The sequence below is a fragment of the Cygnus atratus genome, chromosome 3 (assembly GCF_013377495.2).
Source record: "Cygnus atratus isolate AKBS03 ecotype Queensland, Australia chromosome 3, CAtr_DNAZoo_HiC_assembly, whole genome shotgun sequence".
Lineage (NCBI taxonomy): Eukaryota > Metazoa > Chordata > Aves > Anseriformes > Anatidae > Cygnus > Cygnus atratus.
In genome coordinates this window covers 70,998,824-71,019,948 of record NC_066364.1, presented here as the reverse complement: position 1 = coordinate 71,019,948, position 21,125 = coordinate 70,998,824, and the positions used below count along the sequence as shown (strand labels likewise).

Below are 21,125 nucleotides of genomic sequence, written 5' to 3'. Positions count from 1 at the left end.
ACAGAGTTGGCTCTTTCTTGCAGGTTGCTGTGAAAAATCCTAGAAAATTAATGCAGAAGAAATCTCAGGAGAGTTTTGTGCCAAATGATCGTAACTTAAACTTGAAATACCTCTGAAACTGAAATAGTGTCTTGGTCTCCTAAGGCAGAGAATTAATAGTCAATTTATGCATGCGGTTTTTTGTTAATCCTGTTCTGATCAGTGTGCCAGACTTTGATACCTTTAATGTATTGTTAGCTTTATCATCTCTTTCCTGATGAGCCATGGAATTGCCACAAAGCAAAATACTTGCTCAGTGTGAAAGTCTGTGGGAGAAGGAAGAAAGTGACAGTATTATGTATGGTTTGTGAGCATGCGGTGGGAATGCAGTCAGCATTTTGGGTCCTCTGGCATCACCTGTGTCACAGCCAGACCTTTGGTATTAGCTCTCTAGTTTGTTCACTTTTTATTGCCCCGTACTAATCATCTACTGCTGAGAGATTTTGATATCTGTTGAGTGCTTTCAGATCCTCTAGTGAAAAATATAATGGAAATGTTAAGTGTTTTCAAGAAATTAAGGAAAAGTCACTTGAAAGGAAGAGCAGTACCCCAAATATGTGTGCTTAATGTGAATTTTCTGCCTTCTGACTTTTCCTTTCTCAGAGCAGTTCCTGACATTTGCTTCTGCTTTTTGGCTACAGTTCTTCTAAGTACTTCTGAGTCTTTGACAGTCCCAGGCTTCTTTGTGCAATCACTGTAAGATTGTGGTTGGAGTCATTTGTAGAGCACAGACCATGCCAACCACACGTTAAACATTGTAGTGCTAGAGAGACATTTCTTCCCAGAAAGCTGGTTGTAAAATAGGCATGTTTCTTGTTCAAAAAACTTTTGGATGGGACCCTTCAGACATTTGTAGACTGCTTAACCAGCTGTCTGCTTGAGGGTTTTCTCAGAGATCAGACTTTCAGGGGTCAACTTGAAGAAACATAATTTCTGGGCTGCTGAGATATTAGGTTTCTGAAATAATATGTAAACGGGGTGATAATTTCAGTTTATCAGTAAAATTGACCTTCTTTCCCTCTTACTTTTTTGGGGAAATCAAGCTTTTTTTTCTTTTTTCCTTTTCTAATATCAAACTTTTCTTTTCCTATTCGTGTTACGTTTTTAGCAGCCAGTGTTAGTCACAAGTTATTGACTAACACTTCATTTCCAAAATAGGCAGATCTTTCCCATTCACACATTTTTAAATCCATTTTGCCAGATAAATTTCTCTTAAGCTTCTTTTTAGATGCTGCATTGCAGGGTTGACATGAGAATGAATCTTTAATTAAAAAAAAAAAAAAAGAAACGCACGATTAATTTAGGAGAAATATTGAAGCCTCAATTAAAGAATGCCTATTCTAGAAAATGTTTAAAGACATGAATCACAGAATCATAGAATGGCTTAGGTTGGAAGGGACCTTAAAGACCATCCAGTTCCAACCCGCATGCCACGGGTAGAGATGCCAACTGCTAGATCATGTTGCCCAGGGCCTCATCTAGTCTGGTCTTGAACACCTCCAGGGATGGGGCATCCGCAACTTCTCTGGGCAACCTGTTACACCCTCTGAGTAAAGAATTTCTTTCTAATATCTAATCTAAATCTCCCCTCTTTTAGTTCAAAACCATTCCCCCTTGTCCTGTGCATTGCCTGGGAATCATGCTTAATTTCAAGCACATGCCTGGGTGCTCCTGTGAATAAAAATGGACCTGTGAATGTAGTTGAATTGCAGTGAGCTGATTACATCTCTGGTTATAGAGCAAATAGTCTAGGGTCTCTTCTGTTTGTGAAGCTCATGACCTGATCTGAATGTATCCATATTGTGTTCTCTTTAGTCTTCAAAATGGGGGGACAAGTGGGAGTTACTTATTGGAAACAACCCCTGAGTGACTTTACTTTCACATCATTCCTGGTGATTTTGGGGGTGAGAGTTAGCTGACTTTGATTGAGAGCATGCCAGGTACACTTTTAACAGCTTAATGATGCAGGCGAGAGGGTTTGGGTGCCTGAGCCTAGGCTGTAGTGCACTGTTTAATTCACTGGTATAAAGATAGACATTAAAAATAGAGAGGTGAAAAATAAATAAAAAGAAAGCGCGTGACCAAGGACAATATTTGTTTTGTTCCAAAATATTCAGAAAACGATAAAAAATAGCACTTGCTCATTGCTCGTGTTACCATTAGTTCTTCATACATTATCACAGGGCTTCTGGATACTGAGAAAAAAAAAAAAAAACATTTTTAACCACTCAATTTTAGTGTTCCACATGTTCTAAGAAGGAAATTTTCAATCATGTAAGCAAGTCATTCCAATAATACGAGTTTAAAATTGTGTGATTATTCAGAGATGATTCTATGCCTGGTCATGCAATCAGGAGACAAATGATGTCTCAGAGGTGTGGATTTTCTCAGGGACAGCAGGAACTTTAACTTCCTTCCCTTTTTCTCAATGTTAAAGGCAGAGATAAGTCATAGTGCTATGTAATATATGGAAATACATTTGTGTGCATTTCACTCGTACCTGGCCTCATGTTTAACACAGAAAGCCAGACTGGCAACAGACAGAAAACATGCGTAAAGTGTTTTATAAATTTACAGGGTGTAGGTTTTGGGTTATATCATTTCATGCATAAAACCTACAGGGTTTGTGGTAAGAAAGAAGAGCTACTTGAAAATCTCTACCATGAAGAAGTTTAATTTTAAAGTGTTATAAAACATTTTGGAACGTGATTTTTATTTTATGTTTATGTTCTTAGTTTTGGAACCATTTGGAACTAACACTTTGATACTTAAAAAAAAAAAAAAAAGAAAGGGGAAGGGAAGAAAAAAAGATGAATGAAAAGAATGTCATGGAATCATAGAAGCATTAAGGTTGGAAAAGACCTCCAAGGTCATCTGGTCCGACCATTACCACACTACCAATATCACCCAGTAAACCATGTTCCTGAGCACTAGGTCCAGAGCTGAGTACAGGGGGACGATCACCTCCCTGGTCCTGCTGGCTGCACTGTTCCTGATACAAGCCAGGATGCTGCTGGCCTTCTTGGCCACCTAGGCACACTGCTGGCTCATGTTCAGGTGAGCGTCAATCAGCACCCCCAGATCCTTTTCTTCTGCACAGCTTTCCAGCCACTCTGCCCCAAGCCTGTAGCGCTGCATGGGGTTGTTGTGGCCAAAGTGCAGGACCCGGCACTTGGCCATGTTGAACCTCATCCCACTGGCCTCTGCCCATTGACCCAACCTGTCCAGGTCCCTCTGCAGGGCCTTCCTACCCTCTGGCAGATTGACACTGCCCCCCAGCTTGGTGTCACCCACAAACTTACTGAGGGTGCACTCAATCCTGTGCATTCTGTGTAAGGACGTGCATCTTGTTTGTAACATGTGCATCCTGTTTGTAAAAATGCATCTGAACAAACAATGACACATTTTCTATTTTTGCATATTCTTAATTAAATTCATATTTGAGTGTAACTTTCAAGGCTTTACACTGCACTAGATCCCTTGCAGCTGCTTGCATGATTTAGGCTTGACAGGGCTAGGTTTATGACTTGATGTCTTGGCAACCTCAGCAAAAGCCACAAGGTATGTTGTTGGACATCTTAATACTGTTTTGGTAGGAATTGAATGAACTTTTCAACATTTTTGAGTATCCACTTCTATGCCAACCAGTAAGTACATTTTTTCAGGTTGTCCAGCTAAGTTGTTTTTTGGGTCCTGCTGGTTTTCATCCTCAAAATACTAATGTGAGGCTGAATTTAATTTAAGATTAAACAGGTCTTTTTTGTTTGTTTGTTTCTGCTTTTTGTTATGGCTCAAGTCTGAATAATCTTTACTTTTGCTTCCCAAATCCTTCTTGTCTTAGTCCCATATACGGTTTTACTTAAGATAACTGTATTTTGTATATAAACTCTCAATATGTATGTACATATGTACAAACACCATTTATAGCAGTGCTCAGTTTGTGGCTTCTGACTTTGCTGGTGCGTGACATATGGGGTCCCCATTCCCACTGGTGGATATGGAGTCTGGGTGCACGCTGTCAGAGCTGAAACAAACCCTTCTCCCTTATGTCTGCCACTTCAGAGCTGCTCTTGGGTTATCTCCTTTGCTAGGGAACACCTCCTGCATTTCTTCAAGGAGGATGGCCAGCTAGCAGGAACATTTTGGCTTTGCATGCCTTTAGTTGAGGGGCTTCTCCTGTATTGTCATACCAATTTCATTGAGGATTTGGGGAGGAGGGGGATTACCATCCAGTAACTCCTGTGAACTTCAGCATTCAGTGGTTATGGTGCAGCTGCCAGTGTTAAGTTCTAGTTGTGTTTTTGGTTAAGTAGGCTGTTTTGGAGGAGTTTGAGCTCTCCAGTGTATTTTCTGATTTCCTACTTACATCAGCCCTAGCTGATCACTCTCCCTCTTCTCTCTCCTGACACATCATTTTTCTTCTATTTATTAGCTCCCCAATCAACTGATGCTTTAGGGCTTGGGAAAGTACTTCATCCTCCTCCCAGCTGCAGTAGTGAGTGAATTGTTCTTGTAGCACCCATTTCCACTGTAGATTGATAAAAGCATAAAAAATCAAATGGGCATTTTTTACCCTATCCATTTTTTTGGAATGGACTCTTAGATACTGGAAAACTATTTCAACAGCAGCTGAAAAAACTGGCCAGGTTTTGGGATTGCCAAGGTGAGCCTGCAGCAGGGCAGTGCTTGTTCTGTCAGTGCTGTCATCCATGGGCTTTCTCACTGCTAAGTGCTGAAGATGCTGCAGCATCTGTTTGACTAGGCAAGAAAAATACAAGAAACTCTAAAAAAAATAATCATTCAGTCATCTGGATTTATGTTTTGTGAAAGTCTTCTCTTCTGCCTCAGCTCCCTTTGTCAAGAGAAAAGGTATGAGCTGTCTTTCTGATGCATGCTGACAAAGCTTGACAGTTACTCCAAATGAAGGGCAAAACAATTTGCGGAGTGTAATAAAAGAGTTTAAAGAGTTTAAAAAAGTGCAGTCAGACTGAATTTTCAAATTTCTTTTATTTCTAATCTATTGCCAGGTGTTCTGGTAGGAAAGATGAGTAGCAGGGGAATAGTGTAAATGATTTTTTTTTTCTTTTAACGTTATTTGGAACTTTAATCCAAACTGGCCACTGAGTGCAAAAGGAGGTCGTAAAAGCCAACTGGAATTGAACACACAGAATCTCCACTACAGCTTCTTTTGTAACTTACACCATCCACAGAATTTAAAGCTATTTCTAAGAGATTAATTCAGTGTTCAAGATATTTTCAGGAGAGATTAATCTTGTGACTAAATATCAATGTACGAAACTACAAAGTTCATAAATCAAGAATCGTTGGGAGAAACGTGTTAAAAATATCTAGCTGGAAATTTTAACAATTACAAATATATTTAAAAAATCAAAGAAATGTGTAAATACACTACTTTAAGGAATATTTTCTGTACTGAAGAAGGCTTATTAATTCAATAGTTTACTGTGACTCTTAAGCAGGAACAAGCAGTGTATTTCTTCCCAGTAAGTGTCTATGTCGGGAACAATTTTTTGATCCTTTCAGCCTCAATTTTTTCTGTCGTTACAGTCTTCCCAGAGCCTGCATTTATGCTGCAGGGCTCGACATGTACCTTAGGAAATTGGTAAAAGGAAAGTGCATGGGAACAGATGTGGTTATCCAGGAAGCAAATGTGATTCCTGTTAAGGACAAGTTGTGTTGCTGGCTGGCTGGTGCTCCTGCTTTAAGCTATTTCACGCTGCCAGCTGTGACTTGTGCTCATTTCCAGTCTCAGTTCACAGCAAACACGTCTGTCTCCAGCCAACCTAAGGAAAGCATAGATTTTGGCATGAAATAGGGATTTCTGAAAAATCTTTTATTTTTTTCTTCCCTTGTGATAACATAGAAAACTTCATAAATACTAGGGGAAAAATGAAGTAATGATGGATTGGCACAAAAAGCTATTCCGGTTTTGTGTTGGTTTATTTTGTCACATAGCTGTTCATGAGTAAAAAAAGAACTGCGATAGGTCATAGTTGAATGTACAAATTTGTCAGGAGGATATTTATCTTAATTTATTAATTTTATAATTCTTAATTTTTATTTATCTTAAATATCAAGATATTTATTTATCTTACCATAAGAAGCTAAGTATGATTTAATTCATTTGACCTGACTCTTCTCATTTGTATGATTACAGATCCAGAAAAACTAGTCAAAGTAATCGAGATTAGATGAGGGTAAACTATTTTAAATAGGAGAGAGGTCATCTGTTGCTGCATCTGAATTACAGAAATGGCAAAACTCAAGCGGTGGTGTTACTGAATAAAAGAAAATGTAGATGCAAACGAAATGAGCTAGTGCCTTTTGTTGTGTTGCAGATCTCTTCAACGAAGTGGCAGGTCCCACAGAAATGTGTGACCAGAGGCAGCTTGGCCTGCTGCTGCACGATGCCATCCAGATTCCCCGGCAGCTTGGGGAGGTGGCAGCTTTTGGTGGCAGTAACATCGAACCCAGTGTGCGCAGCTGCTTCCAACAGGTGAGATGATACAAATCTTCATGGGAAAAACCTCTCTCTGAGCAATTTAAGACCTACTTTTACATGGTGTAAAAATAGGAGAGGAATTTAAAAACATCTATTGAGTTTTGAAGAGAAATGAATTTGCTCCTGCAACCGAATTGTTGTTAAAAGTACTGGGAAGTTATTGCTAAAGTATAGCTGTGAAACTTTCATTCATCTTTTAGGAGACAATCAAACAAATTGCTTTTTAGCAAAAAGAATATATAATTATTTGTGTTTATGATAATATTGACTGCTTCGGATGCTGTTAAAAATTATTGTAGTGGCCAATTATCCCGCTTTGCATCGTTCAGAACAACATGATACTGTGAGAACAACGTGCTTTTATGTCCTGGAACAAGATTTGATCTCAACAGAACAAGAAAATGATGTTGACAGTAATTTTTGACTTTGTGCATCAGGATATTATTTAGCATTATTTTTCTGACAAAAGAGATTGCAGTAGCACAAAGCTTCAACCACAGTCATTTATGTTTCGTGAGCGTTTATGCAGCAGATCAGAACATAAAATAAAGCTGTCTTACAGCCTGCTCTTCAGGTCCGTACTACATGCAGGGGGTTAATGAGGCTGCAAAGAACGTCTGTCTGTTTAAAGAAAATGAGAAGAAAAAAGATGTCGTCGCAATGGAACACAACCTAACTCAGGATTTGTCGAGGATGCCTAAGGCTCTGACTGTTTGGTAGTGATAACTATATTGCTGGAGTTTATTACGTCTGTGAAAGTGGCTGCTTTAAGCATTGTCAGAAATTATATACTGATTAAAAATTCACTGTGCCATATATAAAACCACTGACTTCAGTATTTGTAGTTTTATTGAATCCAACAGATTAAAAGTTAGAGAACTTCTAGGACGTTTTTCTTTTACCATTCTTTTACAGACATTTTTATGTTTTCATCCAGCACCTTGAAAAATTCCGTTGTGCTAGCTTTTTAAAGCTACATACTTATTTAGCTTGTTCAATTCATTTCTGGACTCTAAGATGACTGGGATTGAAGAATTATTTATCCAGATCTGGAATAATTTGCTCGATACATATGGAAGTTGTTTTGACCAACTAACCGTGTAAAACTTCTCTGAGGTTTTAACATTGCTTCTTCAGACAGTAAGGGATGTTGCTTGACATCCATCACTGGCGTCAAGTGGTTCAAGTCACACTAAAATAAATAAATTTTTTAGTGACAGACTTTCTGTCACATAGGAGTTATCTTCTGTGTTCTTCAAGGATCTGCCCCATCCACCATGCTGTTCAATTATGGGCGAGGTGCACTAGCCAAGGTAGAGTTTAAATACACTCTGTATTATTGTGATTATACTGGTGATCCAGTTGCATCCCTTATCTCACATGAATGCCTTGAGTTCTGCTCCTCGTCATTAGGAAAGCATAGACAAAGTATGCAACGGGATGTCAGACCTATCTCAGCCTAGTGAAAACAAGTATTTTGCTGGTAGGGAAATAAATATAGGGAAATATAAATAATATAAAATTATATAAATAATTATATTAATAAAATATATTATAAAAATTATAAATAAAAAAATATAAATAATTATATAAATAATATAAATAATAGGGAATAAAGCTTATTATTCCTTTCTTCCCTGCAGCTCCCTCTTAGTAACAAAAATTGGCTTGGATTATGAATAGTTTAAGAAGTCTAATGTTGCTTTTTGTCATGTGTTACCATTTAAGTATAGCTTTCATTTTAAATTTTAAACTGTTATATCCAGTGAGCTCAGAAGGACAACCTGTTCTTGTTGCTGACAAATAGGATGAACATAATTCCTTTACAGCTCGGCTCTTCTGTTAGTTACAACTTGAAGAGAATGGAAACATGTTTATTTGCTTCTTAAAAGAGTCATGCTAATATTTCCACTCTGTTGATTTCTTGCAGTGATTGCCTATAAAGTGGCAGATTTATTTTCCTGTTTATTTATCTCTATTTATTTGTGTGTTTAACATGCTAACTGGTAAGAATACCATGGGCTCAGAACACAATTAAAAATTTATCGTGAGCCTTACAACAATTACTAGGCCCTTGCAAGCAGTACTGACTTTTAGCAGTCTGGAATCAGTCTTAACTCAAAAGACAACCATGTCTGAAATGCAGAAGGTGCTTCCCTTTAGCACTTTCGTTCTTCTTTCTCAAGCCCTTAAATTCAAAGATGGCTTTATCGTGGACTACTCCATCTTTATTACCATCTGTCTCCTCTATCACAGCTGTTTAGACCTATCTGTTCTTACTGGCTAACTTAACTTGTTTTCTTTATTTATATTTTAATCAAAGTTGTTTCCTGTGTACTTTAACTGGTTCCACATTAACCTGACATGAAAAGGACTAACACAGTTTGTTTTTTTTTTTTTGTTTTTTTTTTTTTGAAATTAAATTCTAAGTAAAATCTGTTTGTGGAGGGTTTTTAATTCTATTTCCTTTTTTTTTATTATTGTTTTTAATTTATTTATTTTTATATATATATATATTTACTTTCCCCAGAACCACAACAAGCCGGAAATTACTGTAAAGCAGTTTATAGACTGGATGCGCTTAGAGCCGCAGTCTATGGTATGGCTACCAGTTCTACACCGCGTGGCAGCTGCAGAAACAGCAAAACATCAGGCCAAGTGCAACATCTGCAAAGAATGTCCGATTGTTGGCTTTAGGTAAGAGAATGGGAGTTATGTGCACGTTCTCCACCAAGTATAGTTCCTTGTTTGTTTTTCCACCATCTTCCTGATTTATGATGGGAACTGCCATCCCTGGTCAGACCACAGTGTGGATCTCGCTGCAGGAGCTCCTGAGCCAGTGTGTTTCTGGCTCCTGTGGTCCCCCTGTTAGATACCCAGTGGCCTGGTGACTGACAGGTGTGCGAGAGGAGGTTGTTATCAGGTATTTTGGAAAAAAAAAAAAAGATTTATCTATGTCTTAGATGGAGCAAGAAGACTCATGGTGGGTTTGCTGGCTGCCCCACCTCCTGCATAAAGCTTGTGAAACCAAGCCATTCATGCCAGGCAGTACTGAACACCCTTCAGCAGCTATCCTTCCTTGCTTGGCACAAACATTGATATGTTACTGTGATGAGACTTGCGTAGTTCCTGTCTCGAAGCATTGAACACAATCTAAGTTTAGTCTGCTCAAAGGAAGCTGTGAATTCTTAAAGCAAAAATGACTCCAGGGGTGATATTCTTTTTATTCTCCTGAATTGTATGATTTAACTATGATTTATCATCATGAGGCATTGGATAGTTGGTACCCTTTCTGAGTACTTTTATAACTAACATACGTTTGTGCATTGATTGCTCCAGTGTGTAAAGTAATGCAAAATGAAGTAGGGGAGTAGAGCTAAACATAATTGTTGGATTTTTCACTGTTGTGGTTGTGAAGTTGAGTGTTTTATTTAGGAATGATATATCAGTCTTTCCTGTAAGCGATTTTAAGGCTTTTCTTCCAGTATTAAGGCAGATGAGTCATTTTTGTTCCTTGTGCTTTCTCTTTCTCTCCTTCCTTCTATTGTTTTAAAGGTTATATATTTATACGAATCCTGGGGTCAGATTTGTCTCACCTAGCTTTGGACATGCTAGCTTTAGTCAGTTTTGTAAGACTGAGCAAGTGACTTTTACTATAAATAGGGAGATGTAAGGAATCTGATCAAACTTTGTTGCCTATCTTAAGAGGAGATGAAATCACTCTAGATGTTCCTATTTTTCTTAATTAATACTTGAGGGAGCCTAGGGTGGCTAAGTTCCGTTCAGAGATCTTTCAGATGCCTAAACTGCGGCTGGTGGATCCTGTCTATACTGAGATATCTAGTGTGGAAAAGGATGTCATGGAGACAGAAGACAAGGGAAGATGAAAAGAATGACTCATTCTAAATCATTTCTATAATGAAGCTAGAGATGTACAACAACAAAAGCATCTAGCATCTTACCAGAAGGTAGATGCGGCCATTTAATACACAGGCTCTGAGTAAAGACTACAAACAGTTGCATCAGCATCCTTAAAAGTGAACCTTTACATTTATAGACACATTCTTTTGCAAAACAAAACATAAAACTCAGCAGGGGAATAATGTGGTTTGGTACTGAAAACTGCTCTCAGGAAGCAATTCAGTTTTAAGCTTTAACTATTCAATAGCTATTCAGTTTGCTTCAGCTAGCTCATCTTAGTTTCAGACGAATAATATAATCTAATCCAGTCACAACAACCATACTGTAACAAACAGTGGATGGAATCTGCTTTAGCCAGCTTTGGTTTAAAATATATACATATCATGCTCCTGGGGGTTGCATTTAATATAGGAGATATTGTGGAAGTGGTTTTTTTTTCTTTGTTACTTAGTTTATTCATTACTTTGGCTTTCAAGAGCAAGTATAATAATTCAGTTTTAAAACTTAATTGTGTATTATTCTCATAGTTGATGAACTTTTAAGAGTTTCAGGTTTTGAAACATGGACCTAGAATTTCTGAGCATCAGAATGATGTAAATGCATTTAAACAGTAAATGTAAAAACATATAAATGTAAAACAATCTGGCTTATAAATGATATTTTAATGTGAGATAACAGCCAGTGACTAAAGAGAGTGGGAAAAAAGCTAAATCAATATAATTTTAAGTCAGTAGAGCTGATGCCTGTAAGATTGTCTGTTTCAAAGTGACTTTGTCAACAGGTGATTGACATTGGCTGTCTGTGTGGCTACAGAAGGTAGGAATTCCTTGTAAATACTCTGTGAAGCAACCTGAGGAGTGTAGGAGGGCTGCATGAATTGGGCTAGGAGGGCTGCAGGTTTCCTGTGTCCTGTGCAGATGCAGTGGTGGCACAGATGCCCTGGGTCTGCAGCCAGGGCACTGTCAGCACCCTACCTGTGCTTTCTAAGTAAAAACAAACTGGCTGCGTCCTTGTGTAGCTGCTGCTGAAAAGCAGGTGACAATATTTCAAAGAGTAATTTGCCTCATGAGGCTTAATAATAAGTGCGTATTAGAACTGAACCTAGGAAGCTCTAATCACATTGTTTAATGTCCCCATAGGTACCGGAGCTTAAAACATTTTAACTATGATGTTTGTCAGAGCTGCTTCTTTTCCGGCCGTACAGCAAAGGGGCATAAATTGCATTACCCAATGGTGGAGTACTGTATACCAGTGAGTACCAATTTACTGATCATTCCTAAAGGATTGGTTTTGCATTATTTGTGGTCTAAATTTTTTTAACAGTTCTTTGACACCTAAATATTCTACCAGGGTTTCTTTTCCATATGTCTAGCAGGGTCTGTCTTCTTGCCGTTCATTTTGAAAGTCATCAGGGGCTTTGCTAGGGCTGCTGATTTTGTGTTGGCACTGTTTGAATTCTATAGAAATGGGGAGAAGTATCAACTTCTAGTATCCACTTCAGAAGTATTCTCTGAGGGAACTTTATTTTTGGTTTGTGAAAATAATGCTGGAATATTGAATATAATTGCAGTACATGTATATGAGCATGTGCACACACATGCTGTTTGTAAGGTGAGAAAACATCAGAGAAAAGGGACTCACTTTACTACTGCCATACTACCATAATAAAATTTAATATTCGAGTAATGTGCTTTAGTAATTTTGAAGGTTCATGATCTTTTCTTTCAGGTCCAACATTTTGCTTGCTTTATGGAAACATGTTTGGAAATATGTTGTGTTTTTTGTTGAGTAATTACTGTTTACTGGAATATTTAAAAATCGGTGTGTATCTGGGGAAAAAAATGAGCAAAATTGACAGTTTCTAACTGAAAATGATTGGAGAGTTTTGCCTGCATTACAAATTCATTTACAATGCAATATTTTCCTGATTAAATATTTAGCCAGATTTTTGTAAGAAATTTTCTAGGACACTTTGTTAAGTAGAGAATTGGGTAACTTCCTTCACAGAAATAACACTTTCAGGTTTGTTTGTTTGGTTGGTTTTGCTTGGTTGGTTTTAATTTGATAGTTTTTCACATTCATAAGAATTTGCATTCAGTCACAAAAATTAATAGTGTAATCTGTATGTAATTTAAACAGCGGTAATAGGTCTGCTGCTTAGAACAGATTCGGATCAGAAATGACCTATTTTATGAACAGACATAAGTTATGCTTATTGCATGATCAGTACCTACATGCACGCCATTTTAACTAGTCTTGTCTGAATTGAGTCAGGAACAAAGAATAGATTTCACAAAAAGAATCTGGTTTTGTAACATGCTATTTGTAGTAATGTACCATGGTTAGTGTACTGATTTGTTGATAAACCTCTCTGTAGGTTGAACTCGGTTAAGGCAATATAATATTCAAGAAGATGTAAAATTCTTTGCAGTAAGTTAGTAGAATAGATTGCGTTTCAATGGAATGATGCCAGAAAATAGCATAGAGCTGGGTCTATGAAATAAAAACACATTAATAAAAATGTAGGTACCAAAGATCAATGAATTATTCCTAAGAATCCATTATATTACAATACAAATAGCTTGAATATAAAGAGTACATCTACTCTGCTAAGGTTTGTCACTTTTTAGAGCCTTTTCAACCAAATTTGGCTGTTGATGTTAAAATGTTGCCTTTGTGGTCTGCATTGCAAAGCAGAGTACAAATACATGCACTCATCAAACTCCCTTAATAAAACCTAGCTTCTCTCTCTCACTTAAATGTATTGATACAAGTACGTTAGTATCAAGAATACAAGCAATAATTAGAAGAATCAAATGCTTGACTGCTTAATAAAGCTGACATTTAGAACTGGTACTTAATCACAGTTGGAGAGGAGACCTTTTAATTGTCTTCAGGTAAGCTGTTCAGTGTGGAGTATGAAGGGATTTCTCAGAAGCTCTGTTACTTCTAGTTTAGAATAACTTGGAAAATATCTTAAGGAATCTGTTTCTCAAATTAATTTGCAAGGGGAAGATTCTGTCAGTGTTTGCATCAGGTTGGAAGTGCTTCGTAATTTCAGATTAAGGCTAGTTACACCAGATAATAATGTTATCCAATGCTATTGGAGCCAAATCCATAATGCTCTTTCTGTATTCATCCGAGTTTGCAATTTAGTTTTCTTGATGCTGAAAATACAAACATTTGAGATAACTACTTTGGCTATGTATTTTTTTCTGTCATATACGATTTAGAGATGGGTAGGGTAAGGAATTGAAAGGTCGTCTTCACAGTGGTACACCATACAAACATCACTGACGTGGTAGTGATAGCCATAAATACATCTTAAATACCTTTAATAACGTAGTTTTTGTGGTATCCCATCTAGTGCCTCTATCAAGGAACATGAGATACTATTTAAAAGTGTAGATGCTTTGATGAATGAAATGAATGCATACATTTAAACATATATTTAAATTACTAGTGCATTGGGTTCTTAAGTGTCAAATAAAAGAGAGCAGAAAAAAATGAAATCTCTCTCTTTTCCCCCCACATCCTACTCTGGGGAGCTATCTGACAGCTGTTTCAAAATGCAGCTATCAACAAGCATACTTGCACATACTGTAGCTGTTACCACAAATAGGTCTAAAATTTTTGTTCTCCATTAAATACAGTCAGGCTTATGGAGCAGATTTTAATTAACATTACAGATGAATGAAATGTCAAGAAATAAAAATATGGAGATGTAAAAAAGGTGCTTTTTTCTTTAAAAAAAAAAAATGAAATTTACATTCCTCTCCTTTCCCACCATATATTATATATGCTTTAGAGCTTTCCCAACTGGTTTATTGCATTGTTGGTAATACTTTTTCCCAATGAAGATTTGTCCTATTTCTAATACATGAAAAATACATCAAAACTGTTTTCTCAACCTTTGTATGAAAACCATGCTTCAGCATTTTCTGTTTTTTCTATCACTTTCCATATAAATCCAAGAGTTTGTAAAATTTATATTGGTTTACAATGATTTTTTTCTGTTTTTAGTTTGACTTATGACTCTATTTATTCCTGGCAGTATACTTAAGAGTGCTAATGCCTGTTTGTCAGTTTTTCCGTATTTTTTTTTCCTTAAGACATTCAGCTACAGACTTCTTTATTTATTTCTGTATGCCAGCCAAGGATCTTCGTCATTCTTTCCTTAACTTTGTCATTTTGTAAGAACTGAGGTTTTAAATGGAGACTGAAAGCATGGTCTTTGGCTGAAATTTTCATTGAAAGAAATAATTTGCTTCTGAAGCTACTACCATAGTATTTGTGCTATTGATCTGTGTGGAAATAGCCAAGATGCCATGATGTACCTGTACAAGTTACCTGTTGTTTTTAGTTTAGTAGATAGAGTTTACACAACTGCTGGCTAGTGTTTTTCAGAAGTTAAATGTTATAGTTAAATGCTCTTTTGGCATGATTTTTGATTGGATTGTGTAGTGTGGCTGCGTGCAAAAAACGGGGGAGAAATGCTTCTAAAAGTTATGTCTTAGTCCTGTGAATTAAAATAGTCCTTGCAAATCTGCTCAGATTTCACTGGTTAGTATTTATCGTCCTCACTCAGTACGTAGTCAAATTAGTTTTTCCAAGGAACTGGGTCAGGCTGTCATACCAAATAAAGAATACTCCAGAGGAGAAGTTTGGCAGCTCAGTAGGCATTTATTTCTGCAATGTGTAGGTACTAAAACTTTCATTCATTGGCCTTGGGACAGAGTTCCATCTGCTAGAGCTACTGTTGAGTGAGAATAAGCAGCCCTTTGGATGTCACGGTCCTTGTTTGGATGATTCCGTGATTGTACCAGAAGCTTCCTGAGCGTGATTTTGTGAGCCCTTCCTTAATTTACCTGTATTAAAATCTAGGGGTTCAAATACTTCTTAATCCCAAATGTGCTCAGTTTGTTGCTACTTGTTAAAGCCAGATGTCAGAAACTTTCATCAACATCAGTTTGACTATCTGTTTTTATTGCTACTCTGATCTGCATTATAGATTTCATAACTGCATGTATTATACACACATTAATTTTTTTTCCCCAGTCACATATGTATTTTATGTTTTGACAATAGAAAATAAAATCAGTATAGTTTGTCTGACGCACTTTTAAGCCTCTTCATAGTGGGAATAAACTAAAAAGCCTTTATCTCTGTTTTCCCTATGGATATCCATCCTTCTTGGCATTCTTTTATGTTAATGTGCTTCTCTGAAGGCAGAGTGCCAAGAAATGCAGTCCACAGTTTGTTACAGGGTTTGGGCTAGAGATGTGTAGAAGCCATTGCAAACCTGCAGCTAATACAGGAGGTGAATGGCCACTTTTTCTTTACTGCAGTTGCAAGAAGAAATGTTTAATATTAACTTCCCCATGGGTTGGAGGCCATTCTGTTTAAGTACTCAGTACAGTCTGAAAACACATATATTTGAAGGCATACTATTGTTTCTTCCTGCAGATGTCTTTGTTATAGCCATTTTCACCTTGCATATTATGCCCTTCTTTCCTTGTATCCCTGCTTTTGTAGCAGAAGTTCATTGAGTAGTATTGCCAAAGCAGTGTTGCCATTGCTGCTATGATTATTTCTAATTAAATTGATCCTTAAAAGCAGCCGTGTCAATTTTAATTCAGCACTAAAGACCAGCTGTGGCAGTGAGGGATAGAGCTAAGCATTTGTCGGTTTTGGACAAGGCTGCATCAGTAAGGACCAGTAAAAAAAAAATAAATTCATCAAGGGGTTTTGCTGTTTGTAGCTTGCAATTTTAGACTTCGAAAATCTTGTGGCTGATTTTCTTTCCAGCCTCTTAGTGTGACAGTAAGGAATATGCTCGATCAGTCTGTGAGATTGGTAATTCAGGCACAGGCTGTTTCTTACCAGACCCGCTTCTGACTGTGCCTTTGCACAGTGCCCATGCAGTGGCTGTGATTTCATCTGTGGGTATTTTTTGGCCTTGGAGTGAAAGGATAATAGCAGAAACCTGTAGGAAGAGATCTGGTAACCTGAGAAAATACTCATGAAAAATGTGGCGGTCACAGGAGAGATTGGTTTAGCACATACCATTTCCATCTCAAAGTCTTCCAGTTTAGGTATATAATGGGAGGCATTGAATATTTTGTGGCACTTTGTGAACGCATAGGGTTGTGTTAGTTACGTGTTGTATTTTTTTTTTTTTTCAAACAAAGCCATTACTGTTAGCTGTATTTTTTCAGCAGTCATTACAAGGTATTTCTTCTGCCTGTGAAAGTGAGTCATGAGCTTCATATGCACAAGTATACTGTCAAGATTGCTTTCAATGGCTAAGAGGATACCCTCATAGCTGGCAAACTGATTTGCTTTTTTTTCCACTTTGTAAGACTGTAAATGTTTAATTTAAGATTTGAGACTGCTTCTGCTGCAATTTTTCCCTCATTTTCTCTAATTAGTAATTTCTCTAATTGGGTAAACCCAGTGCATTTATTACTAGCAATTTGAAGCCTCATTGTGTTGATTTTTTTTTCCAATAGAAGAGAATTTGTAGACGTATTACCATTATTACTGTACCATATTTCATGACATTTAAAAAGGTGATTTTAATGTCACTAACATTCTGAAGTTCCTCCTTTCAGGAAAGTAGTATCTGTATTATCTCAGCGCTATTTAGCAATTCAATTTAAGTTCAATTTAATTTCCTTTAACTTTTTAAGACAACATCTGGGGAAGATGTACGGGACTTCACCAAGGTGCTGAAGAACAAGTTCCGGTCAAAGAAGTATTTTGCGAAGCATCCCCGACTTGGCTACCTACCTGTGCAAACAGTTTTGGAGGGTGACAACCTGGAGACGTAAGCTTGATTATAGAGTAATTGCTTCTGGCATCGCTGGCCTGTTTCATTAAAAACAAAAAAGTGAAACCCAAGAAATAACTAGCATCAGGAATTAGTTTGCATTATTTGCAGATCTTGCCTATTTTTGAAGAAGAAATGTATTTTCTTTAGTTTGGTGGTATTTTATCATAAAGCCATGGACTTTAGCAGGCAGTGCTGAAGGGATCTTGATGGCTGTTTTACTGAGAAAACTTCCACAGCTTTGGGGAGACTGGACTTTTGGAACCACACTGCCTATTAGGTCATCTCAAAGTTCCTGGAGTTAGAAATCTCTGACCTAATGAGGTTCCTACAAACTTCAGAAATACAGGTGGCCTAATAAGCGATAACACTCTCAGTGTCTCCACACTGTTATTTACAGTGCTGGCAGAAACACTTCATATTATTTATTTGCTTACTTGGTAGCCGTCAGCGAAGGAGACTTTTGAAAGAACAAAAGTAAGATATGTTGACAGGGCACTACAAGTGGTTTTATGGATTGACTCTCCATGACACTGTAGAGTCTGTGGTGCTGCTGTACGTGTTGTCTAAACACAGCACCACTTACTCATCAACAACAGCCCCTGTGAAGCTTCAACATACATTCTCTGCTTGCATGTGAAAGCCCAGTGCCCTTGTCCATGCTCCATTTTTGTGACCCAGAAGATTGTGCTTTGTATTTGCAGTAATCAAACAAAACCCACTCATTATCAGCTTAAGAAAGAGGAAGAAGTAATCTGGCCTGGGTTCTAAGCAAGAAATGCACATACAAAAAAGTTCAGATGTTACACACCAGGGCAATCTTCAACTGGTCTGTATTTAAAAACAAAATGAACATGTCATCAACAATGGAAAGCAAAACTTCGATGTGATGAAAGTTTGCCAGTGGTACCTGGAATTGGAATGTCAAAACTGTAATCACAAGTCAGGATAAAACTCCTTTGGCCCGTCACAAGACAAATTGCCATGTTGAGGAAACTGCTCGTGTAGGTTCTCACCCCTTCAGGTGACAAAACCCAGTAGCATGTTACTTTAAAAATAATAAAAAAATAGAAATACTAAGTAGTTACCTAAGTGTCAGAATATATAATACAATATGTACTTATATCATCTTATTTTTATTCAGTAGGAAAATATGCATTGATAACTTCATACGATGGGGTGTTTTGTTGTTGGGCTTATTTTTACCCAATAAGTTTTTGTAAGAGTATTTTCTAGTTAGTTTACAAGAAAAGCTCCAACACTTAAGCAGAACTGAAACAAACTAATTGTGGTTTACAAACTGCAGTTCAATTAGTGGCATTGTTTTGGTATTTTTGTTTTTAAATTTGACTTTTAACAAAATGAAGTTTGTAAGTCAGTCTCCTATCTGTCCATGATACAGTGCAGTATCTGTTGCTGTCTCTTTTCTATGTCAGTTGTTGCTGATTCAAATAATCTGGGTGGGCTGCTGGTTAAATTTTTTTGTTTCTCTAGCTTTCTCTTTCTTAAGTGGCACTGAAGTTTGTTTCATAGTTTCTTTTTCTCTCTCTTTCTTTCTCTTTTTTTTTGTCTTCGTACAGTCCTATCACTCTCATCAGTATGTGGCCAGAGCAATATGAGTGAGTATGCTGAACCCCATTGTCTGGAAAGCTTAATATACTAGTTGTTTTCTCTAAGCTGAGTTGCTGCTAATCTGATGTGCATGAGCTGTAGGGCATGGCTGACCAAAAGCAACAACCCTCTCAGCAATATTATGGATTTATTTATTTGTCATCATTTTAAATTACTTATAAAATGATTTTGTCTATATCATGATTTGCTTTTGACACCAATATTATTTTTTTATTTTTTCTCAAACTAGTCCGTCCCAGTCTCCACAGCTATTTCATGATGACACACACTCCAGGATAGAGCAGTATGCTACTAGGTAAGAAATGCACAGACTGTTTCTCACCAGTACGCTTCATTTTGTGATCGATTCCTGCTGTTTTTAATCTACTCTACTGGCTGGACATTATTTATTAAAAAGATATAATTCTCTGTACTCAGAAGAAAGTCAAATGTTTTTAAATCATCAGCTTCTGAATACAGTCATATTAAATATAAAATAGATGCATTAAATCTGTCATCTGTCATGCAAAATGGAAACTGTTGCAGAATTGCTGTGTGTTACTTCTAAAAATGGGCTGTTTTCGTTTTGTTTCATTTTTAAACTTTGGGAATAGACTCAGCTTGTTGGATACATAGTTTTTCCCAGTAGCATTTTACAGTCAGGTTTTCATTTTCTTCTGTGATTTTAACCATTACCCATTAACCATTGACTTTTAGCAGAGGATATAATAATTACAGATGGTTTATGTTCTGGCTTTCATGGGGTCACCCAAGTGATTTTAGGATAAAATGTCTTTCATGCCAAGTCTATCTCGGTGATGCAGTGTTTTGCTGAACTCTCTTCTGTTCATTCAGAGCTGATGAGAGTTAAGCCCTTAGCAGAGGTACCCTCTCAAAAATAAGTAATGACAGTCCGCTTTTAGGCAACACAGAAATTGTTCCATATTCCCATGGGAACAACTGACTCAATTTTGCTTTGAGTGTTTCGTCTGCCGTATCTGATCTCCACAACTTATAAACAATATTAACATTTTCAGCTTTTTGAATAAAAATTCAGAGCTTATGCTCAAGTTAGCTATTTGCTACTGTATTCTTGTTTATGGGCACCATAAAGAAAACTTATAAACTCTCTGAGATGTACTGGTTATTGTACTACCTTATATGACAAGGGTATATGAAGATTAATTTTAAAATTCAGCTATGTTTCATGAAAGACTTAAAGATCTGAGCTGAACGGCATTACAAAGATGACTTGCAAGCACTTCACTCACTCTTGTTACTCACTGTGAACTAGATCTGCTTCAGATGGCCCAGAGCAGAGATGACCTGAGTGCTTAGGGACTTGTCCTCTCCTCAGGGGAGGTTTTGGAGCACGACATCCCACTGCTAGCCCAGGGGGGTGCAAGGCAACCAAGACAACTTCATTGTGTGTGCACTCATTTATAGTCCTTAAACTCTGAGGAATACTAACAAACATACAGATGGGCAAGCTTGTTCCATGCTGAAGGAATACACTGCAGTTCATGTTTCTTTAGGGCCTTCCATACTTCTTTCAAAAAGTTTGATGATGTCTGTAATAATGTGTATTGCGCTTGCAAAAGTAAGTGTGAAGTTTAAGATATCTTTATAGTACTTTATGGTTATTAAGCTCTTTATGGTTATTAAGCATTGGAACGGGCTGCCCAGGGAGGTGGTGGAGTCACCATCCCTGGAGGTCTTTAAAAGACGTTTAGATGTAGAGCTTAGCGATATGGTTTAGTGGAGTACTTAGTGTTAGGTCGGAGGTTGGACTCGATGATCTTGAGGTCTCTTCCAACCTAGAAATCTGTGTGTGTCTGTGTACTGAAAACAACTGTATTTGAAGCAGTCCAATATAGGTGCACAGTATTCCTAGACTTCCTGGACTTTTATGCATGTCTTACATAGATAAGGTATATCTTTCCTAGACAGCTGAACAGACAGAAAATTCCTGCTGTGATTTTAAAGAATTTTATGGTCTTCTATGACCCTATAATAATCCAGTCCTTTTAGATTAAGTAATTACACTGGTTTTGGGGTTGTTTTCCAGGACATGTCTGTCCACAGGGTGAGGTTATTTGCCAAGCATAATTTCAGATGGTGAATATACTATATTTGAAAAGTATTTGTCCTCTTTTATTAGTCCAGATTTATAAAAATCAAAAAGAAAACAATCTGTGA

At 37.2% G+C, this 21,125-nt stretch overlaps 1 protein-coding gene across 6 annotated transcripts in view; it reads left to right on the top strand.

Moving 5' to 3' along the window:
• The window catches only part of UTRN (utrophin), a 370,686-nt gene that overhangs the window by 325,964 nt on the left and 23,597 nt on the right, over nt 1-21,125 (top strand). For all 6 annotated transcript variants that reach the window (XM_050709839.1, XM_035538805.2, XM_050709840.1 and 3 more), the window contains 6 exons: nt 6,399-6,556; nt 9,093-9,259; nt 11,623-11,734; nt 17,176-17,312; nt 18,896-18,934; nt 19,177-19,242. In XM_050709839.1, the coding sequence (XP_050565796.1) occupies nt 6,399-6,556; nt 9,093-9,259; nt 11,623-11,734; nt 17,176-17,312; nt 18,896-18,934; nt 19,177-19,242 (679 nt within the window). The remainder of the gene's footprint in view (nt 1-6,398; nt 6,557-9,092; nt 9,260-11,622; nt 11,735-17,175; nt 17,313-18,895; nt 18,935-19,176; nt 19,243-21,125) is intronic.